The sequence below is a fragment of the Lagenorhynchus albirostris genome, chromosome 15 (genome assembly GCF_949774975.1).
Source record: "Lagenorhynchus albirostris chromosome 15, mLagAlb1.1, whole genome shotgun sequence".
In the NCBI taxonomy this organism is placed as follows: domain Eukaryota; kingdom Metazoa; phylum Chordata; class Mammalia; order Artiodactyla; family Delphinidae; genus Lagenorhynchus; species Lagenorhynchus albirostris.
In genome coordinates, this window is record NC_083109.1 from 40,369,405 (window position 1) to 40,391,944 (window position 22,540).

A 22,540-nucleotide genomic window follows, 5' to 3' on the forward strand; every position below is an offset into this window, starting at 1 on the left:
ATGTTCAAGGGAGAAGGAGGGAATTGAGATTATCTGGCAGTTTCACTTCATAGAGGCGCATATATGAGAGGACTTCAACCACACAGATAGCGCAACACGCTACCAGCACACACACTAATAGGCTATGAATGTCATTACCTGGGCAGAAAAAAAAAACACATAAATAAATGAGCTAAGACCTTGCTAATTAAATAGACAGCAACAAAGTCTCTTTAATAAGAACAGGCAACCTTTTGCAATTTAGTTGTCCAATTTGGCTCTTTCCAGGAACACCTGGCCGTGGTCTGGACCTCTGGTCTTTCATTTCAGAGCTTACATTTACCTTCTCGGGATAAAATTACACTTTTTCTTTTAAATTCCAGAGCTCCAATGGCCTTTGAACTGAGTCTTAAAGCAGTGGGGAATAACAGATAAAGGACTCGAAGGTAACTTGGACAATCTGGAGTCTATTCCTGCCAATGAAACACCATGACAATTGGGATGGGTCATTAACCTGGATTTAAGTTCCACCCTCCCCAGATTGAAGAACAATAACTGACATCGACTTTAATAACACAGTAATAAGTTACTTTATTTGATATGAGATTTCTAAAGCAATATTCATTTGACCGTATAATTACGAGTATACTCACAAAAATAGAATTATTCAAAATCATAAATATATAACAACTAAAAATCAGCATATTAAAAAGCAAAAAGGAGCCAGAAAATGCCCATATTTGTTTTTGTTCCTCAATACATTAAAATCTTATTAGAAATCAGAGATCATTCTTTGATTTCAAAGAATTACGAAGAGTAGGAAGGAGCTAAGTATATTCTAGGATGTAAAATACAATCTAAACTAATCATGATAGTACTATATCTTAGAAATTCTAACACCATTCAAATTAACCTCAATGATGTTTTCAGAGATTCCCAACACTCAAAAGCCTGTGTTTAATGCAAATAACCACCAGGACAGGCCCCACTCACACATACTGTGTTTCAAAACATTCTCCTCATTTGCTTCTAAGTACAGTTATTGCACAGACGTTCAGGGGCAGCTCTGCCTGTGTACTTACTTCCTCTATGGTCTATTTTACTTTGCTAAATTCTGTGGACAGTTGAATCCTATCGGCTGTCGTGCCCCCACTGGGGATTACAGGCTGTCGAAAATAGAGCTTGGTTTGACCAGCAAAGTGCACTATTTTGGTTTTTGAATACCTAAAAATGGAACATGTATTGCCACCCGTCTAGATGGTCTCACATATTTAGGCTACCTGCCTGGCCCCCATAACCATTTGGGTTTGAAACCACTGTCCTGCAGAAACTCTGTGGTGCTTCTCACGGGCTTCTTCTAAACTACGGCTTTCTCTTTCTCTCTACAGTTATGTAAGCCCTACTCTTTATCCAAGCCCCCGCTTAAATTCCACCTCTTCCATAAAGCCTACCAGGTGCTTATGGTAATTTATCCATCCTGGTAATTCCTGCAGCTCTCACGGATGGTTTCATTCTTCTGGCACATACCAAATGGTATGATTTCCCTTTATTGTTTAATTCCTCTGGACCAAATGGGCAGGGCCTCTCTATTTACTCCTAAAGCCTACTTAAAAATCTGTATATAAATAGTACTCAATAAATGTTTGCTGGTGATAATGTTGAAGTCAAGGTAAAATAGGTACTGGAAAAAAACAAAAACAAAAACTGAAGATCCCATGAGGCCATGACCTCTGGTAGAAACTCCACTCAAAGCCTGTGCACTCCTCAAGGTCACTTGCTAGTTCCTCATAACCTCAGGTGACACAAATCAATGGAGCAATGAAAATGGAGCACTGCCTATCCCTTGAGCAAACGACATACAATGACCGCAGAAGAGATGGCAATGCTTGTAAAATAAAAATGCTCTCAACACAGAAAAAAAAAAAAAAGGCACAATCACAAGCATCATAGACTTGTCTTAGCTTGCAAGGCAATCCCCATTTCCATTCTGTCCCCTGTCCCTCCTCAGAAAATCACACCACCAAAATAAACAGGTGCTAGAAAATGGGTAGGAATTTTTGTTAAGGTGAAGGTCTATTCTTTTTCCTAGAAAATGACACATGGTCTAGGAGTACACTTGTAAAACAGGCATTTTACCTGCATAACAGGAGAGGGACTTGGTCACGTTTCTCTAGATGGCTAGATGGGCACGCCCCCTTGTGGACACTTCCTGACTCACCTCTGGAATGGTCAGCTGCAACTGCGAGCTGTTTCTAAGAAATTATTTCCCTCACTTACTCAATAATATTATTATCAATAGTAATATTTCAGATAACCAAACTCTTCTTTCATTACATCCCCAAATACAAGCTTGTTAAAAGTGAGACATAGCTTTGAACTAATGTATGCTTGAAGCAATTAAAAGATTCAAACTTATCTTGAAAGACCATAAGACTTAAAATTGAAGAAAATAACATACACTTTGCTCTCTCAAAATTAACATTAGAATCATAGGCTGTAGATGTTTAAGTTAGTAATATCAATTGAGTAAAGGCATTGTTTCTAGGCACTGTGATAAGGATAAAAAAACAAAATGCTCATGCTTCCATATGCCTGCATAGGTATGATAAAATAATCACACACCAATCTCAAAATGTCAAAGGTAGTAGATAATTCAATTCAACAAGTATTTATTGAGTGCCCAAAAAGGAATGGGTTTTGATCTGGGTGGCATTTGAGCTGGTCCTTAATCCAAAGGACTTGGATTCGAATTTCAGTAGGTGGAGAAGTGGCTGGTATTCCATTATTAATTATCATTTATTCCACAAAGAGAAAGAGACATGAGGAAAACTTAGAAATAAGAACTTTCAGCAACTCCATGAAAAATCAAATACAGAAATGTAGTTGGTAAGAGAAAAAAAGACTATTCAGAAGAGAAATAATGCAAGAGTAGGCTGGGGTCAAGTTTCAAAAGGGTTCATAAAGTCAGTTCTAAAAACTTTGGGTTTTAAGCTACATATAGTAAAGATTCTATTAAAGTTTCTCTCAGAAGAAGGACAAGACCAATGAAGGTATTTTTAAGGAAATGTATCTTGGGATAATACACAGAATTAAAGAGGAATGGAAAAAGGCTAGAACCAGGGAAGCCAGTTATAAAGATACTGCAACTATCCAGCCACCAAGGTAAAAAGGTATAGACTTGAGGGTGGTAAATATATCAAAAAGAAGCAAGCAAAAACAAAACAAAACAAAAACTAGTGCCTGTATTCATTAAACCAATTGAGTACTTATTAGATGCCAAGCTGAGAAACCATGGCAACCAAAACAGATATAATCCCTGTCCTCCTGGAACCTGCACTCTAGGGAAAGAGAAAGACATCAAATAAGCACACTCAGAGAGGCAGCTGGAGCAGCACGACAGTTTAAATGACAGGTGGGAGGGGGAGAGGCAATATTCCTGGGATCTGGAATCATAGGGACAAAGGACCTGACTCAGGCAGAATCTTGACAGTGTGACCCAGACTGAGAGTAAAAGAGCAAAAGACTGAAAAGAAAGACAGGCACCTGCTCTTATCGAGTCCTGTGGGCTCTGTTAAGGGGCCTATACTTTATTCTTAAGAGCAGCTGGAAGTCACTGAAGTTTAAACAGGGTCATGACAAAATCAAATTGCACTTTTAAATGATTCCACAAATGCTGTGTATAGAACTGACTGGAAAGGCAAGAGCAGACGGGTTGCGATGCTACTGCAGTTCCAGGAGACAGTGATGAAGCTTGATTCTAGACATGCTGAGCTAAGGTATGACATGAAATGTATAATAAGAAACTGGAACAGTTCAGGGCCTGAAGAGGGGGGTGGTAATAAAAACTTAGATTCATCCATTCAAACACAGTTTCATTAAATGGGCACTGTGTCAGGTACCTGTGGAAAATGACAATGACCTGGAGACAACTTCTGGAATAAGGAGAAAGGAGAAAAGAGCTCTAGGGTACCTTCAAGAGAGCTAAATGAAAAAGACTGGACATGAAGTTATTAACTGAATGCAATCATGTATATAATTACTAACTCCTCTAGAACGTTCTATGTTCATTTAAGCAACGATTACTAAGCAGCTTTTCTAGGCCCACTGTGACAAATTAGGCAGAAAAAGCAATGAGTCTCAAATGCTGGCCCAATACCTCACACACCCCTGAAGATTTTCATCAGTATATTGAGAGTAGAGCCTAAAAATTGAGTTTTACAACTATCCTGATGAAGATAATGGCCAGCCAGGTTTAGCATACACTAAAATAAAGGATCTCTCAATGAGAGGATCAAGAGGTTTGGACAAACTCCATGTTGCCAATGATAATATATTAGAGAATTATCAAGCTGGAAAGAATGATGGTAATCACTTGGTCCAGCATGCTGACTTTACTGCTGAGGAAACTGAAGTCTAGAGAGACTCCATGTTTGCCCAAGGTCTCTGGACTAGTTAACAGCAAACCTAGACTAGAAATCCGGGTCTACTGCACCCCATTTCAGCCTGCCCTACTTCCTCCACTCCTCAAGTAATCCCAGCCCAGGTCTTGAATTCTGAATAGTTTCTGGCATCTGACTTTTTATTCAAAATGTTCTAGGCTGATTGCAGAAGAGGTGGGCCAATCAGGCCTTTGAAAACTCGACAGTTTTCGTTCAACCTAATTAAGCAGTGGGTCTTATCTTCTGATCTTAAAACATCCTTGTTATTGATCCGTGTGTGTGTGTGTGTGTGTGTGTGTGTGTGTGTGTGTATACACATTTGTCTTCTCATGTATTGGTCTATTCTGCTGGCCTTATTAGCTACACATGTGTCTACACTACTGCATCTGTGATGGGTCAACTCAGGTCATTAGTACATGGTGATATCATATGAGGACATATTTAAAAGTCCTGACTTAGAATCTGATGCTCTTAACATCATGGTCTGAGCCAATTCCCAGACAGGAAGACTTCTATCTGTAGCTCCAATGAAATTCCATTCACTGGAGGCATTTCCTTTTAGGAAAGCTATAATATGGTGATTTGCACATTATATACAAGATCGGCTGAGATTATCCCAATGATAATGAAGGAATGCTCTTTTTTCCCCTCCATTGATTCTGTTAAACACCAAAATTTAGAGGAGGCTCTACAGAGCTGATGAATAGTAAAAGTGGAGGGAGGATTTACAAGTCTGAATATATGATGTCAACCTATAACAAGTCTGGAAAACCACAGGTTACTTCCCTTACAAAATAAAAACAGCAGTTAAGGTCTGCTAACAGATTTCTTGCCTCACTCTTATCTCACTTATAACTTTAAAACTCAGTATAAATTTAAGGCATAGCTTCGTAAGGGTTTAAGGAAGACTCGGGAAGAAATCCAACCTACTAGCTATTGAATCTTTATATGAGAACTTAGAAACTTTTTCTGAAACAGAAGAAAAAAAAAATACTGCAATTGTCCAGCTATCAGGGGTTGAAAGTTCTGGATTTGGATAACTGATGAATTGACATAAAGTGCTGCAAACCACAGACATTTAAAGAAACCCCATGGTGGCGGGGGGATGAATTGGGAGATTGGGATTGACATATATACACAAATATGTATAAAATAGATAACTAATAAGAAACTGCTGTATAAAAAAAATAAATTAAATAAAATTCAAAAAAAAAAAAAGACCAACTTCAAAGTTGAAAAAGAGGTTTAAAAAGAGTCCACCTTCTGCCTATGGAACGTGTATCTAAATAAACTTGCTTTCGCTTTAATTAATTAATTAAAATAAAAAGTGATTTAAGGAAATGGAAAAATAAATAAATAAACCCCATCAAATTATATTGCAAAGGAATAATGGTCATCAGACTGTATAACCTACATAAATGCATGAGGTGGTGGTAATCTAGTAATACAAGTACTTAAGTTACTGACTTACTGATTTACATGTTAAGTCTTATAGGCTTAATCGGTAATCAAGATAGCTTTAGGACAGGAAAATATAATTTTTAATATATTACTTACAATTCAAATAAATAATTTCAAATGGAAGATAATCACTCCATAGGATGAATTTAAAGTTTTATTTTTAAAAAACCCACAAATATATAAAGTACATTTCTTTATGTAGAAGGCAAAGAAGTTTCTTACTTCTGTTTACTCATATATCTATGCATTAACCAACTTTTTGAGAAACACGGAAAGACTCCAGATCAAGTAAATGTCTATAAAAGACTAATTACTCCTTCCTCTGCACACATAATAAACATGTACACAAGTACAAATAGAACAATCTGATGAAAACATGTTGTTTTCTGTGCATTTATTTCCTTTGATCTTAACCTACCTCTCACCCAAAAAATAACAGTGATTTAGTATGATACAGTTAAGCGTTTATATAATAATTTCAAGATGGTGGATAAAAGGGAAAAATGTTACCCACAATATACTTCAAAAGAATAGAATATATTTATGTGAAGCACACAACGCAAGGCCCAACATTTTCTTTCTGAAACATGTGGCCAATTTGATGTCCCTATGTGGTGGCTAAAGAACACAAAATTAAAAGTTGTAGAATCTCTTTAGAGTGGTTTTCAACACACAACACTGTACAAAGCATTGCAAGATTTTCTAAAGTTGTTCATTAGAAATTGAAGAATGAAAGATTCACACAATGGAAAAGGTCTGATTATCTTTCATTTCACCACCCTATCCAAGTACTGCTTTACCTAAAAACCAATGAAATTAATTGAAAACTTAAATTACTTCATGAAAGTGGTGAGACAAGGCAAAGAATTTCATGTACATCCAACTGTAAATTCTGTTATTAAAGAAAAAGACATGGAAACTATTTCGACAATATGCTTGTGAAAAATGAAGGGAAAAAAAAGGCTTGAAACATCAAAAATGCTGAGATCAAACAATACCCCCAACCTCTTTTAATACTCTAAGAATAAAAGAGCCCCTTCTAGTAATATCCAGGGCTAGCTGTTTGAAACTGATATTTATGAAATCTAGATTATCCTGTGCATTGGGTCTGTTTGTTTTCCCAAAGTATCTCCTCTTTGTAGCAACTCTTTCTGTTATGTAACAAGGTTATGTAACAATTCAGTCAGTTCTGTAGCAGGAGCTAAGAACCTCCATTGGCCAATGAGTTTATTAGCACTTCATTCCAAAAGAAAGCTTTCTTTTTCAAAAATGCTTAATACTAACACAACTACCTTTTACTTTTTGTATCAAAACAAAAGATAAACTTAAAACATGTATCACTTCATCACATACACCACAAGAATTACTGATAAATATTCTAACAACAATGAGAGTCCATGGCAATCCTGTCAGGGGGAGAATGCAGATGCCCATGTGTGGGAACTACAAAGGACAGAGGAGCATGCTGAACTGCACCATTCCTTTTCACAAACACAGTTCTCGATTTGCCTAGCTCTGACACAGACAAACGTCAGTTACCACAGCTCAGTTAAATAATACCAGTCACTCAACAACCTGGTTCAAACTTCAATTACATGGTATAGTAACTGTGAATAATTGAATAAAGTATAAACTTCACTACTAGGTCTTTAGTTCAAAGATCACTATGTAAACTATGTAAACGTTAGATGCCCATTATGATCAGTGAACAATCATGTCATTTCACTCAACATCTGTCACGGATGGGTCACTGTGCACAGACAGCTAAGTGTGTAGTTGTGTTACCTCCTTGTCTCCCAGTGATAAGTCCACATGACATTTTACAAATATCGATCATCAAAAAAGGGCACTAGCCAACTAAGATGAAAGTGAAGCAAAGAAACAAAAAGTGATAATGTTGGAAGTGCAATTCCAATAAAAAATAAGTGACGTTATGGAAGAAATAATTGACTGTGGGAATTTTCAACACTGCCACCATTCAAGAGACTCGAGATCTTCAGTCAGAGGAACTTAGTGAAGACAAACCTGTCAACATAAATAAGGAATGTAGTTGTGACAAAAAGGATGAAGATGCCCCAGAAGAAGTGACACTGGCAAAAAAGCTGACATAAAAGGAACACTGAGAGATACTGTACAACATGGAAAGAGCAAAGGATAAACTGTTGAAAGCTGATCCAAAATTAAAAAGAGTTTGACGATTCACCATGACATAAACAGATGCTCACTCCATATCATAACTTACATGACAGGAAAGCAAGCACTGTTCAAACTACTCTTGATAAAGGGTTTTTAGACAGAAAAAACCTACTTTAATTCTGATGTTTTAAATTAGTGTACTAAATAAATACTCATTTTAATTACTTTTTTGTTTGTTTCTCTACACATTTATAACCACCAGTAAAAGAGTTTTTAATGTTTTGACAAAAATGTCTAAAGGTTATGGAAAAAGTGTAATTTTTTGCCATTAAGATCCCTTTGCACAGTTCCGGTTTGCACAGTCATTTTTATGGTCCAGCACTACCAGGCAAAGTGTGGACTATCTATACACTGCAAGGGAAAGAAAGAAGTAAAGAAAAATCCAGAATAGTTGGGTCTACACAGATAGGGGAGTGGAACAGAGCATAAACAACTACTACTTTTATATTACACAGCGCTACAGGTAAATAATAATTTTTTCCTCCTCCAGCATGTCTTCCCTCTAAGTCACACCAAAAAAGCATGGATGAAACAGAGATGTCAATTATTAAGAATAGACAGTTACTCAGAATTTATTCCTTATTTTTTAATATTGTATCTTAAAACCCATGTACTCTTAAAGTGAGGACAAAATGTGTTTTATTTGATTTATAGGTAGATTAGCTGCTTAACCCACTACTGGTTTGTAGCAACAAGGGACATATTAATTGTGCAGAAGAAGACGATAAAAAAAAGTTCTCCATTTACGCTACACATTGTAGATTACCTCCCTAATAACCACTCTCATCCCCTTCCTTTGACAACAAAACAACTAATTTGCGGGGGGAAGACAATGTGTCTAGCAGCAAGCCATGAGCTATGAGATAGTAATGAGGAAAATCCACTTCATTTCCTAGGCTCCTTTGCAACTGGGAATAGCCATGTGACCAAACTGCGCCCCTTGTCCACTGCCCCCCAAAAAACAACTAAAGAGAAATCTATTGAGAGAGATTCTGGAAAACTTTTGCATCCCAGTTAAAAAAGTGACGGACACATCTGGCACTAGTCTCCCCGCCCACACCCTCCATGGTCTCACCTTCTTCTCACCTTGAATGCAGATGTGACACCTGAAATTATAGCAGCCATATTCCATCCATAAGACAAAAGGCATGAGAGAAAAGGCCCAAGAGAAATCCCAGATATGTTGGCTCCAGCATCATTGGAAACCTGAGCTAATGAATGCTTGCAACCACCCACCTCCAAAATTCTTTATTACGAGGCAGAGGGCCAGGGAGCAGGGGAACAAGTATGCATTTCTTAAGTTACCATCAGGTTTTCTATTGTTTGCAGCCAAAAGCATTCCATTAATTAACCATTCTTATTTTAAACTAAGTCAAATGTAAATGGTCAAAGACAAAGGAAAATAAAAATACTCTAATTAATTGAGGTAGCAAGCTGATTAAATATACTTCTTACTTTAATTCTGATTTCTGTTAGTATTGTGATAATGTCTGGACAATCAATTACTTTTTTAAGAAAAACGAGAAATATCAATGCAACAAAAATTGCTCAATTTATTTACTTTATTTTCAGGCTTTAAAATATTTATTCTACTGTATACTCCTTTCAAGACAATATTTATCTCCTTCAACACTGAGTAACAAAAAAGTGAACATTAGGAAAGTTACCAAAAACTCTATCCTTTTTATTACATTTATATACCCAACTCACAGCTTCTTTTATGTAGCCACAACACACAGTAGTTCCAGGCTTTAGTCAATGCTGGCTAACCAAAACTATGCTGAAACTATACACACAGGACAGGGAGAAATAAACTAAATACAGGTTGATTTAGAAAACAGCTATTTGTCCTTTCCTGTCACATCTCTAAAAAATTGCTACGCTTCCTCTCAAAAATTATAATTTTCTGCGCCATTGGCTCCTTATCTGGTGGTCTTTTCTTTCTCGGAGCGTTTTTATTACCTTTGCCAAGGTTATACAGCAAACATCTGCAAAACAAAGCCTGTGGCCCGCATCCTTCCCTAAAGGCAGAAGCTGGGTCCTAGTCAAACACAGTGCTTTGTACACATTAAAGTTCATATATTCTGAATATTAAAAATATTTTCCTGTCATTTCAGGGGTCTAAAATACTCCATTTGAATCATGCCTGAATTCCACCTCTCCACCCACTACTAGTGACCTCCATTACCACCCTCCCTTTCTCCATTACAAGATTCCACCCAGCGTAGCAGTTTCCCTTCTTTTTTGGCTGAGATGAAGGCAAATAATGGCAAAGGCAAAAACGATGGTGTCTCAGTCAGTGACAGTCACCAAACACTTGAACATCCATTAACACATCTGTTCCTCCTAACAGCCCTGCTACGGGAGCAGAATTATCACTATTTTCAGTTAAAGATAAGGAAACTGAGCCTTCCTAGGTGAAATTACTCAGTGAATTCACAGAAGGTAACCGTGGTATGGTGTCTTGACCCTATCTCCCCACCTCTCTCTCCCCACTCCACAGCAAAACTTCTCAAAAGAATTATCTCCACCCTGTTCTCCCTGATGGACCCACTCCACCTGCTCTACAATCCACCATGTCATGGAAACTGTCCTCATCCAGGTCCAAAGTCTGCAGGTGCCGAGTCCAGTGGCCAGACCTCTGTCCTCCCAACTGTTTTGTCAGCAGCACTTGACCCAGGTGATGCCTGACTTTGAACGCTCCTCTCTGCTTCCCAGACACTCTCCTGGTGGTCCCTCTGCCCCACTGGCTGCTCCATCTTTCTCTTTCGCTGGTTTCTCCTCCTCCCAATGTAGACATGTTGGCCTGGCCCAGGGTTCAGTTTTCAGACCTCTATCTTCACTCACTCCTACTAAGTGAGCTCATCTGGACACGTGGATTCATATTCCTTTTGACGCCAATGATTGCCAAATGGGAATGTCCCCCCTGACCTACCCCTAAGCTTCAGATGCATAAAACCAACTCCACAGTTAATCTTTCCTGCTGCCACATCCAGCTTTTTATTGCAAATCCTCTTAACCAGGTTGATGAGTGTTTGTTTAAATTTTTCAAAAATTGAATATTCTCTGGGTGAAGGACAGAATCATAAAGAAGGACACATATTGTAAATATTTCCTTTTTATTTAAAACACAAAACCATTCATTCATTCACTAGCCAATCTTTTCATATAAGACTTTCTCTGAATGTGAGCCCACGTACAAATGTTCCATATCATCTTCCTATAACACCCTGGATTGTCCTATGATTTCAAGTTTTATTTTATCTAAAAATAGAACAAGAATATAAATACACTAACAACATACTCTGAATGCACAAAGCCTCTAGATTTTTACGATTTTTCTCAATCTTTTACAGCTGGTTTGCCCATGCTTAATTCTATAGCAACTTTTTATAGACCCACTCTGCTTTTTCAAGTTAGTTTTCAAACAAACAACTCTTTCAGTTTTCAAGCAGACAATTCTCTTTTTAAACTCAATATTCATCAGTTTATGAGAGACAATGAATTATGATAAAGGATAAAATGATAAAAACAATGAGCATAATGAAGCTCTTGGTGGCACAAAATTCAACTGAAAGGAGTAGAGGAACATAGCACACTAAAAGTGGTCTGTTACCTTGAGTGTTCAGGGTGCCTTGGCATCAGATAATATGTGTTATTGTGAAAATGAAAAGCATTGGTTAATCTGAGTTCATTAAGGGAACATGAACTAAGAAAGTTCTTGATTTCCACTTCCCACCTCCATCACCTTGAAGCCATACTTTCTCCAGCTTCCTGCCCCACCTTAGTAAATGGTAATACACTATGACTAAACTAAAACTTTTAAATCCCCTCTCTATAAGGCATCAGTAATTCCTGTCTTTCTAGGAGCCCTTATAATATATCCTGGATATATTCACTTCTCTCCATCTCCATCCCTAACATCCACAGTCCATGTGGCACCATCTCCCAACTGTAATAACTTTGTAACTAATCTCCTCACTTCTGTTTTTGCCTCCCCCTATTCACCACGTAGCAGCCAGAAAGAACTCTGTAAAATATGAATAAGGCAGTGTTGCTTCTCTGCTTTTACAATAACTCATTATTCATGAAACAAAAGTGGAAACTCCTCAAGGAGCTGGCATCTACCTACCTCTCCAGCTTCAGATCATACCATCCTCCCCTTGCCCACCATGCTTTAGGCACAATGCCCCTCTTCTCCATTCCTCCGATATGCCAAGTCCCCACCAGGGCCACTGCACATGCAGTTCATTTTGCCTGGAACACTATTCCACTGACTTCTCATAAAACTCACTTCATATTTTTCGGATGTCGCCTCAAATGTTACACCCTCAGAAGGTCTCTAACTAGCAAGGTATCATCCTAACTAAAGGAGTCCTCGTTTGAGTCTCCCCTCCATCTCTCATATCCAAGTTACTTTGTATCATATCATCTTGTGGTTTTTTTTTTCCTTTATATCAGTTATCAAACATGGTAATTATCTTACTTGATTGTATGTTTATATGTTTCCGTCCTAGACACTAAAATGTAAAATTTCATTAGAGCAGGAGTTACCTCCATCCTGTTCACCACCGTTTTCTTACTACCCAGCTCAGCACCAAGAGTAGCTGCTTAATAAATATTTTCTGAATAAAAAAATGAATCTTCTAAGTAAGACCAGCTGAAGATATTCTCTATAAGGTCAACTGATATTTCTATGCATAAAAACCCTAAACTGATGTCCCTGAAAAAAAGACCTGTATAAGAATGTTCATAACAGCTTCATTCATAAAGTACAAGCCTGGAAATGAACCAAATGTCCATCAGTAGGAGAATGGATAAACAACTTACAGTAAATGGGAATATTATTCAGTAATAAAAAAGAATAAACCTGTGACCCACTGTCTCAAAAACACTTTGTGAAAGAAACCAAATAGAAAAGAGTACATCCTGTAAGATTCCAATTATATAAAGTTCAAGAGCAACACAAAACATCTATGGTGATAAAACTCAGAGCAGTGGTCACCTATAAAGGGTAGAGAATGGCTGAAAGGAAGTACAAAAGAACCAGATATGTTCTACATCTTGATAGGTATATGGGTTACATGGCTATATATATATATATATATATATTTATTAAATTGATTAAATTGCTCACTATATGCAAATTTTATCAGTTTTTTAAAAGAACAGAAGTCCTAAATTTGCTTACTCAGACATCACATGGGATGCAAAAACCGAAGAAACAGAACCACACTACTAGGCACTTTCACCAAGGTCTACCTACTCATTTGTTCATTTGCCTCCTAAATTTCTACTCTTCTCTGGCAGAAAAATAAAAAGGTTTGGACCAAAATGTTTGATTAACTGTCCCATGTGGCAACATACTGGAAAAATATCTATCACCATGAGAGAAGATTTAGTATGCATTCATATGTGAATGAACCATATATAGCTATGACGGAAAGCATTAGCCAGTACATAAGCAATTATGGGACTAATCAATGAAGAATATTAACGAGATGCCAAGTTATATCAAATGACGATGTGACATGAGAACTCCATCATGAACTGTGTGCTAACGGACCTCTAAGCCATAGTTTGAGCATGAATGTTATGGTTTTTAATTCTTCTATCCCCCAAAACACCTAAGAAATGCCACACGCAGGCCATGAGGGCACACAAATGCATGAAATGCAAACAAAGAAAATATAAGAACAAGAAACAGAGACATGTAATTAGAATGTACAAAAAAACCTACATGAATCCAATATATGCATTTCCTTATAACACTCTATCCCCTAAACAGCCATGTTCATCCAGAGTTGCAAGGACCAAAACAGCAGCCAGGAGCCACATGGAGCTAACTGAGCACTTAAACTGTGGTGAGGACAAATGAGAAGCTAAATTTTTAATGTTATTACATTTTAATAAACTTCAATTTTAAAACAGAGTTTCAACTCAATTTCTGGGAAGTCTTAAGTATGTTTGTTATGTAACTTGTTATGTAAGCCTACTTTTTCAACTGTTAACTTTATGATATATAGATACAGACCATATTTCCAATGAAAAGTTAATGTTATAATTGAGACGTGCTGTAAGTGTAAAATACACACTGCTTTTTGAAGACTTAATACGAAAAAAAAAAGAAAATAGACTAGATCACTAGTAATATTTTTTCACTGATCACATTTTTGAAGCGATATTTTAGATTCACTGTTTTAAATAAGTCTTAAAATTAACTTCACCTGTTTCTTTTAATTTTTTTAAATGCAGCTACTGGAAAACTTAAAAAGTACATATGTGGCATGCATTATATTTCTACTGGGTTGTACTATTCTGAGGCTTATATATCTAAATGCAGACTAAGTATATCATTATGATACATTCATTATTAATATTTCAAACACCTCCTGACCTTTTCACTTGATTGTCTTCTTTTCTTTAGTTGAATGAAATCTGTTTCCACCCTTTCTGCCAGCTCTAGTTTCCTCTTGTTTCTTTTAAATGCAGCTAAACTGAATCCTATAAAAGAAACATTAAAAATAACATTTGAAAAATATTAGGGCAATGGGGCAGATGAGAGATCCTGAAGAGCCTCCTCAGGACAAAATCATTAAGAATGTTGGATAAAGGGTTTTATAAAGTCTTTTCAGTGTACACTGAGGTGGGAGGGAATAAGAAAAATAACCTAAAGTAAAAAAATTAAGAAAAAGGTCAAATCCAGAGAGACAAGTGAGTTCTGAAGGTAGATGCTCTCCAGGAGTGTCTGCTAATGCATGCCATGGCCCGCTCTGGTTTTGAAGGTCTCTGTGCATAAGAGACAAGAGCTGAGACTTGGGACAATGCAGCAGGAGAAAACATATTGGAGATCATCCACATAAAAAGGGGGAACCCCAAAGGGTGATACGCCCAATGAAAGGGAAAACTAGAAAATGCCGCAATATGCAAAGAATCAGGAAACTTGTAAGTCACAGCCTTGGCTATAAACGTAAGACAAGAAAAGTCCTGTTACACTTGGCTGGTTTGGGAAGGGGAGTTCTGTTTTGTGGGTGTGTGTGGGTGTGGGTGTTGGGGGGGTGTGGGTGTGGGTGGGGGGGGTGGGGGTGTACACGCATGTGTGGGTGTGTGTACACGCATGTGTGGGTGTGGGTGTGTGTATGTGCATGTGTGTGCGCATGCGTGCACAAGATGGGGTGAGGGCGGGGCGCTGCTCTTGAAGAACAATTAAAATTATAAGAACAAAATACATATCTATATAACATTAAAGTATAAAAAAAAATTTAAAGTTCAGGCAGAATTAGGAGAATTCGTATTACCTATGTGGCCTGAAAAACACAAAAAACCAAAAATGATCTCGGTGAGGTAATGCTTCAAAAACCCATTAAACGCAAATGCAAATACTCCCTGGAAAAACCCACCTTAGCTCACCCAGACCTCAAAGAATTCCCATGTTCCAATTAATATGAGCCCATAGTTAAAAAAACAGTTCATAAAACGAATGAGAAATAAATCACCAAGAATGAAAAAACAAAAGTCAGCCAAACATCAGAAAGTATAATCCAACTGGCAAAGACCTCAGATACTAGTGTAATCATATATAGAATATAAAACATGTTTATGCTCACAGACATAAAAAAAAGATATTGAAAATATAACTAAGGAAGAAAAGATGATAAAATTCCCAGGCAGACTTGAAGAAGAACCAAATAGAACCTCTAAAAATAAATAATACAATAACTGGAATTTTAAGACTTGATATACAGATTTAAACAATTAGATTCAGCTGACAAGAGAAATTACAAACTGGAATATAACACTGAAAAGATTACCAAAGTTTTCTGATAATGGCAGACTAAATTCTTAAGAGCAATTCTCCCACCAAATATTATCAAAAATGTGAGATAAAATATGAAAAACACCACCTTAAAAGCATTAAAAACCTTATAAAAAGTATCCAGCTTTTCTGGGGGTAAACTGAAGACTAAAGCTATTATTATTGCACTGTGAGCATCTGCCAACACTTGCACACTTGAATTTGATTCCGTGGCATCAAGGAGAGGCATAAGTCAAACCCAGAGCCCATTAGAGGTGGGAGTTTCATAGGAGACACTTCCCACAGCAAGCTAGGGATTGAAGGGGCCAACATCCCCACAGGAAGGCTGAGCTAGAAACAAGCAAGTCTACCCCTACCCTCTACCCCAATACCAAGTGCATTTAGACAAGGTGGTTATCTTCAATGCACTGAAAGGAAATATCTGCTCACCCAGAACACTATATCCAGTAAAATTAACCTTCAAAAACGAAGGTGAAATAAAAATAGTTTCAGGTGAACAAGAATGAGCAAATTCATCACCAGCAAGACCTGTACTAATGAAAAACATTAAAGGGTGTTCTTCCGTAACAGGCAAAATAATACAAAGTGAAAGCTCAAAGACAAAAAAAAAAAACAGGTAGGGAGAAGAGTGGGGAATTAAGTGCAAAGAAAAGAATATATGTGCAGGCAAATCTAAATGAAAATTGCAGTAAAACAATAAAGTGTCACAGTGTTTTTAAGTGCATATTTATTTCCCCCACATTGATGTAAATTAATCAAAATAACAGTGGGAAAATAACAAAGATACTCTAACGTATTACCTTTAAGATTAATCAAGAAAATTTTAAATAAGGAAAAACAAATATGTTAGGAAAATTAAGTGGAAAAGGAACCAGAGTTGCCCTCAAGACAAAGTCTAAGAACAATAGTGTAGTAATGCACAAAAAAAAGTAATGGAACTGACCAACAAGTTTAGAAACAAACTCATGTATATCCTAATAGAATTTGAGAATAACACTGCTTTTTCATACCACTGGGAAATCTATATGTTATTCAGGAAACTTTCTTGGCACAATACATTACCTATTTGGGGAAAAAAACACAAATTAAATTCCTACCCCACACTACACACAAATCTGAAACCTTATAAGTATTAATGATTTAAACATATAAAATCTAAAAAAAGAAGTCCAAAAAGATTAAGCCATCACACAGTAGGCATAAATACCAGTCTTTTTATATCAGTCTTTTCTGAGAGAGATTTTATTTTTTATTTTTACTCGTTTTAACATTAAAGTAGAATATTTTACATTGAATGTTATCAAAGCCAGAATCCATCAAAAGGATGGTTCATTGATAAAACCATGTAAAATTTAAAATGTCTACAAGGCAAAAGACATCATATGCAAAGGTAAATGATAAATGGCTTGTTTTTAAATTTTAAAGTATATGCAAATAGTTATAGATAGGATTAATAACCTTGAATCAGAATAGTCTGATATAAAATTAATAAGCTGGAGCTAGAGGGAAGATGGGAGAGTAAGAAGCACCAGGAATCTGTCTCCCCACCTAGACAACAACTGGCCTGATAGAATCTGTCTAATGTTAAGTATTATACAACTCTGGAGTCTATTAAAGAGGAAGGTTTCCAGGGGAAAGCTTCATTGTAAACTGTGGTTAATTTGGGTCAACTTCAGCTCTTCGCACAGTAGCCTCCCGACACCCTATCCCCAACCCTGTGGCAGGCAGCTGGGCATACGCTCCTAGAGCAGCTTGCACATAGCTTGTGAGAGTCAGGGTGGGCAATAAAGATCCTCTCCTCCAAATACCAGAATCTGTGCTCTGATTGCTGGTTCTGGTCACAGAGGTACAGACTCAGAGGCAGACAGCCATTGTTGCAGTGCCTCTCCCTCCAGATGAAGTGACCTCCAGGGATTTTAAAAGGCTAGTCCTTGTCTCCCTTTTTGGAGACAGACATTTAAGGAGATATACAAATGGCCAAAATGCACATGAAAAGATACTCGACAGCATAATCATTAGGGAAATGAAAACTGAAATCACAAGATACCACCTCATACCCATTAGGATGGCTATTACCAAACAAAAAACAAAAAACAAAATAACAAGTGTTGATGAGGTTGTGGAGAAATTGGAACCTTTGTGCACTATTACTGGGAATTTAAAATGGTGTAGCTGCAATGAAAAAGAGTACACTGGTTCTTCAAAAACTTAAAAACAGAATTACCATATAATCCAGCAATTTCACTTCTGGGTACCCAAAAGAATTGAAACAGATATTTGTACACCTGTGTTCATAGCAGCATTATGTGTAATAACCAAAAGTTGGAAACAACTCAAGTTGCTTCAAACCATTCAATGTATAAATGGATAAACAAAATGTGATATATACATACAATGGAATATTATTCAGCCTTAAAAAGAAATTCTGACGCATGCTACAACATGGTTGAACCTTGAGGACATCATGCTAAGTGAAATAGGCCTGTCAGGAAAGAAAGAAAAAATGTGTGATTCCACTTATAAGAGGTACCTAGAGTAGTCAAATTCATAGGGACAGAACTACGAATGGTGGTTGCCAAGGGCCAGGTGGAAGGAAACAAGGAGTTAGTGTTTAATGAGCACAGAGTTTCAGTTTCTCAAGATGAAAAGGATTTTGCAGATGGATGGTAGTCATAGTTATACAATGTAAATATACTTAAAGCTACTGAAATGTACCATTAAAAATGTTTAAGATGGTAAATTTTACATTGTGTATTTTACCGAAATTTTTTAAAATGTACATTTATTTATAGCAGCATTATTTATTATAGCCCCAAACTGGAAATAACCCAGATGCCTTTCAATGGATAAATGATTAAACAAACAGTGGTACATCCACTGTTTAGCAATAAGATGGTACAAGCTATTGATAAGAACAACCACCTGGATGAATCTCAAGAGAATTATACTACGTGATAAAAAAGCCAGTTCCCAAAAACTCATATCCTATATGATACCATTTATATAACATTTTTGAAATGACAAAATTATACAAACGGAGAATAGATTAGTAACTGCCAGGTGTCGAGGAAGGGGTGAAGGTTGGAGGTGAGTAGGTGAGACTATAAAAGGGCAACATGAGATATCCCTGTGGTGATAAAAGTGTTGTGTATCTTGACTGTCAATACTATCCTGAATGTGATATTGTACTGTAGTTTGGCAAGATGTTCCCATTGGTGGAAACTGGGAAAAGGGTACATGGAATCTCTCTGTTGTATTTCTTAGGATTGCATGTGAATTTATAAGTACTTCAAAATAAAAAATTTGAAACAGCATAACTGGCCATATTAACTAGCCATATGAAATTAAGTGTTGATATATCATATACCAGTTATGATAAAACTCTACAATTACAAAGTATGTTTAATATCATGTTGTCTTTCAAAGTACCTTACACAAAGGCAGCAAAACTGTAAGAACACAATCTAGCCACCAGAAAAGAAGAAAATAGGATTCCTTGTGGTGGAATCATGCCCATAAATTGAAAGAATAGAATAACATCCTTAATCTACTCTTTACTTAATTTAAAGATGTATCCCAGGTCCAGTCAAAGCATAAAACAGCTGAAAATTAAGGAATAGATGGTAGCAACTTTGTAGCACAAACTATTTAAAGTTGTCCTTTACCAAAGGAAAACAAAATTACTTTCAATTTCAACTTTAATGAATTTTCTGGAAGAATTCAAAAGAATGTACACATTCTATCTCAGACATTCTGAAAACTGAATGCGCATTGAAATTACCTACAAAACTTTAAAAACTACAGATGCCTGGGTCCCATTTACAGAGTTGCTGTTTTCATTGATTTTGAGTGCAGCCAGGGCTTCTGAATTTTTCAAAGCTCCCCAGTGACTCTGATGTGCAGCCAAAGTAGAAAACCACTGCTCTACTGGTTACACCTAACTCCAGATACGATCAATCACTAAAATCATCTTATTAGTCAGTGCTAAAGAGCTAAGCCTATTAAATTCTGATGAAATCACATCACCAAGATCATTTTCACATCCAACATATTAATGACAGTGAGAATGATATTAATAGTCAACATCTGAGTGTTTCTATGCCCCCAAAATTGGAGTAAGAATTCTTGATACATTACCTCAAGGAATCACAACGTCTCCATGAGAAAAGTGTCTTGGAGGTAACTTGCCCCTGGTCACATAAAGGCCTCTAAAGTCTGTGCTCTGAGCTACTATGTGTTCATCAATGGTACCAACTATACAAAGACAGACTTCTCAAAGGTAGACAGCAAACCTCTTAGGAATCTGGCAATAGCCAGCAAAACAGTAAATGCACATCCTCTATGAGTCAGCAATTCTACTTCCAACTATCTACCCCAATAGAACACGTATATATTAAGTGATGTGTACAAGAATATTCATGGAATTATCAATGTTAATGGCAAAATCTAGAATCAACCTGAATGCCTATCAATAAAGAAACAGCTAAATAAATATGGTAAAATGCTATTCAACAGTTTAAAAATTAATTCATCTATATATATCAACATGGACAGATTTCAAAATACATCTTGCTGCATTACAAAAAATATTTTAAAAAGCCATGTTATAATACTACTTATCTACAAACTTACTAAAGATACTACAGTATGATACCATTTATCTACTTAAAACAGAATACTATATATTCTTTTCTAACTATATACGTTGGAATACTATATATTCCAACATTTCTGTTGGAACAGAGAGAAGCAAATCAAACAAGTAACTGTGGTTATCAGACTGAGCAGGAGTCTGGGATTGAGAATGGAAGTAAAAAGGAAGACCAGGTTTATGTAAAATGCTTCAATATTTAAGAAGATAACTTATTCCTCTGCCACACAATTAAAAAGTAATAAATACAATGGTTAGATACATTTATTAATTTATATTATTTTTATTATTATATTTGTTAATAGTACACATTTACAAAACATCAGTTCCAGCTCCTGGTAATGAAAGAATAGCTTATATGAGACTAACCTACAGACCGATAATAATTACAAACTCTGGGCAGAAGTTTTAAACTAAAAAAAAAAAAAAAAAAAAGCCTATTTGAAGGCAAGTGACGAAAAGCTGGCAGAAATAGGAGAGGATTCAACCACTGAAAGAAAAGAAACATACTGGGTGAGATCCAAATTCAAACAGCTTTCACCATGAGGCACTCCCCACTCTGTGAGATACACAGAAAATAGAGCTCAGGTAGAAAACTACAGTCTTATTGGCCTGAGATGAAGGAGTCTGGGGCTACTGAAGCCACTGGAAAGTAAGGGAGGAATCCTGGAAAGGAGAAATCCACAAAAAAAGAAGCCCAAAAATCTATGTAAAAGTCCCCTCAAATCCTGAATGAGTCCTTGACTGTTCATACAGGATGCAAGATTCCGTAAAGTCCACGGAGGAAAATAACAGCTGAAAAGTGAACAGATGTTTTAGTAAATACCCACTGTAGAAGAGACAAAATTTCAAGTTTGAGACTTTCCACTGAAACCCCAGAAAGGCCATATCTCAGGAATAAAGACCACAAACTAGTACTAAGAGACAACTCTAGGATTAAGAAAAAAACTGAAATAGACTCACTTTAACAAAGCCAAAAACCAGGCTGTGACAATATCAAGGTGAACTGCAAATAATTTAATTACATGTTAGAACAAACTCAACATCATTCAAAGTATGATAACAAATCATAGTCACAAGGTGTAATTTTTTTTTTTAAAAATTGAGACATGCAACTAAACAGGAAAGTGTGACCAAGGTCAAGAAAAAAAAAATCTATCAATAGAAACTGACCCACAGATTACCTAGATTTTAGAATTAGCAGTCAAAGATTTCAAAATAACAATGATAAATATGCCAACAATGGATATAATGGGTGAAGACATGGGAAATTTCAAGACAAAGATGAAGGCTGTTTTTTTAATGGAAACTTTAAAACTGAAAACATAATATTTTATATTTTTTAAATCATAACATCAGATTAATATCAAATTAGATACTGCAGGAGGAAAGATCAATAAACTCAAAGACCAATTCAACAGAAATCAAACAAATAGAAGTGTGATGGTTAATTTTATTTGACAACTTGTCTGGGCCAGAGAGTGCCCAGATATTGGTCAAGCTTTATTCTAGGTAAGTCTGTGAGGGTATGTTTGATAAGGTTGAGATTTACATTTAAATTGATAGACGGAGTAAAGCAGATTGCCCTCCCTTTGTAAATGGACCTCATCCAATCAGCTCAAGGCCTTAATACAACAAATATGCAGACTCTCCCACAGTAAGAGAAAATTCCTCTTGCCTGACTGCCTTTCAACTAGAACATCAACTTTTTCCTGCCTTCATACTTGATCTGAAACATTAGCTGTTCCTGGGTCTCAAGCCTGCCAGCCTTCACACTGGAACTATACAATTGACCCTCCCAGTTTTCAGGCCTTTGAACTTGGATTGAAACTACCCCATTGGCTCTCCTGGTCTCCAGCTTGCTGACTGACCCTGCATATCTTGGGACTTGTCAGCCTCCATAATTGCTTGTCAGCCTCCATGATTGCCAATTCTTTATAATATCTCTTTAGATAGACAGATGATAGATAGATAGGTATCTTATTGGTTCTGTCTCTA

The 22,540-nt window shown here is 36.6% G+C and overlaps 1 protein-coding gene across 5 annotated transcripts in view; it reads right to left on the reverse strand.

Annotated features, from left to right (window-relative positions):
- The window catches only part of TASP1 (taspase 1), a 275,170-nt gene that overhangs the window by 186,756 nt on the left and 65,874 nt on the right, over positions 1 to 22,540 (reverse strand). For all 5 annotated transcript variants that reach the window (XR_009535136.1, XM_060122574.1, XM_060122576.1 and 2 more), the window contains exon 8: positions 14,473 to 14,579. Coding sequence is in view for 4 of the 5 variants with exons in the window: in XM_060122574.1 (XP_059978557.1) it covers positions 14,473 to 14,579 (107 nt within the window). In the remaining variant the exon portion in view is untranslated. The remainder of the gene's footprint in view (positions 1 to 14,472; positions 14,580 to 22,540) is intronic.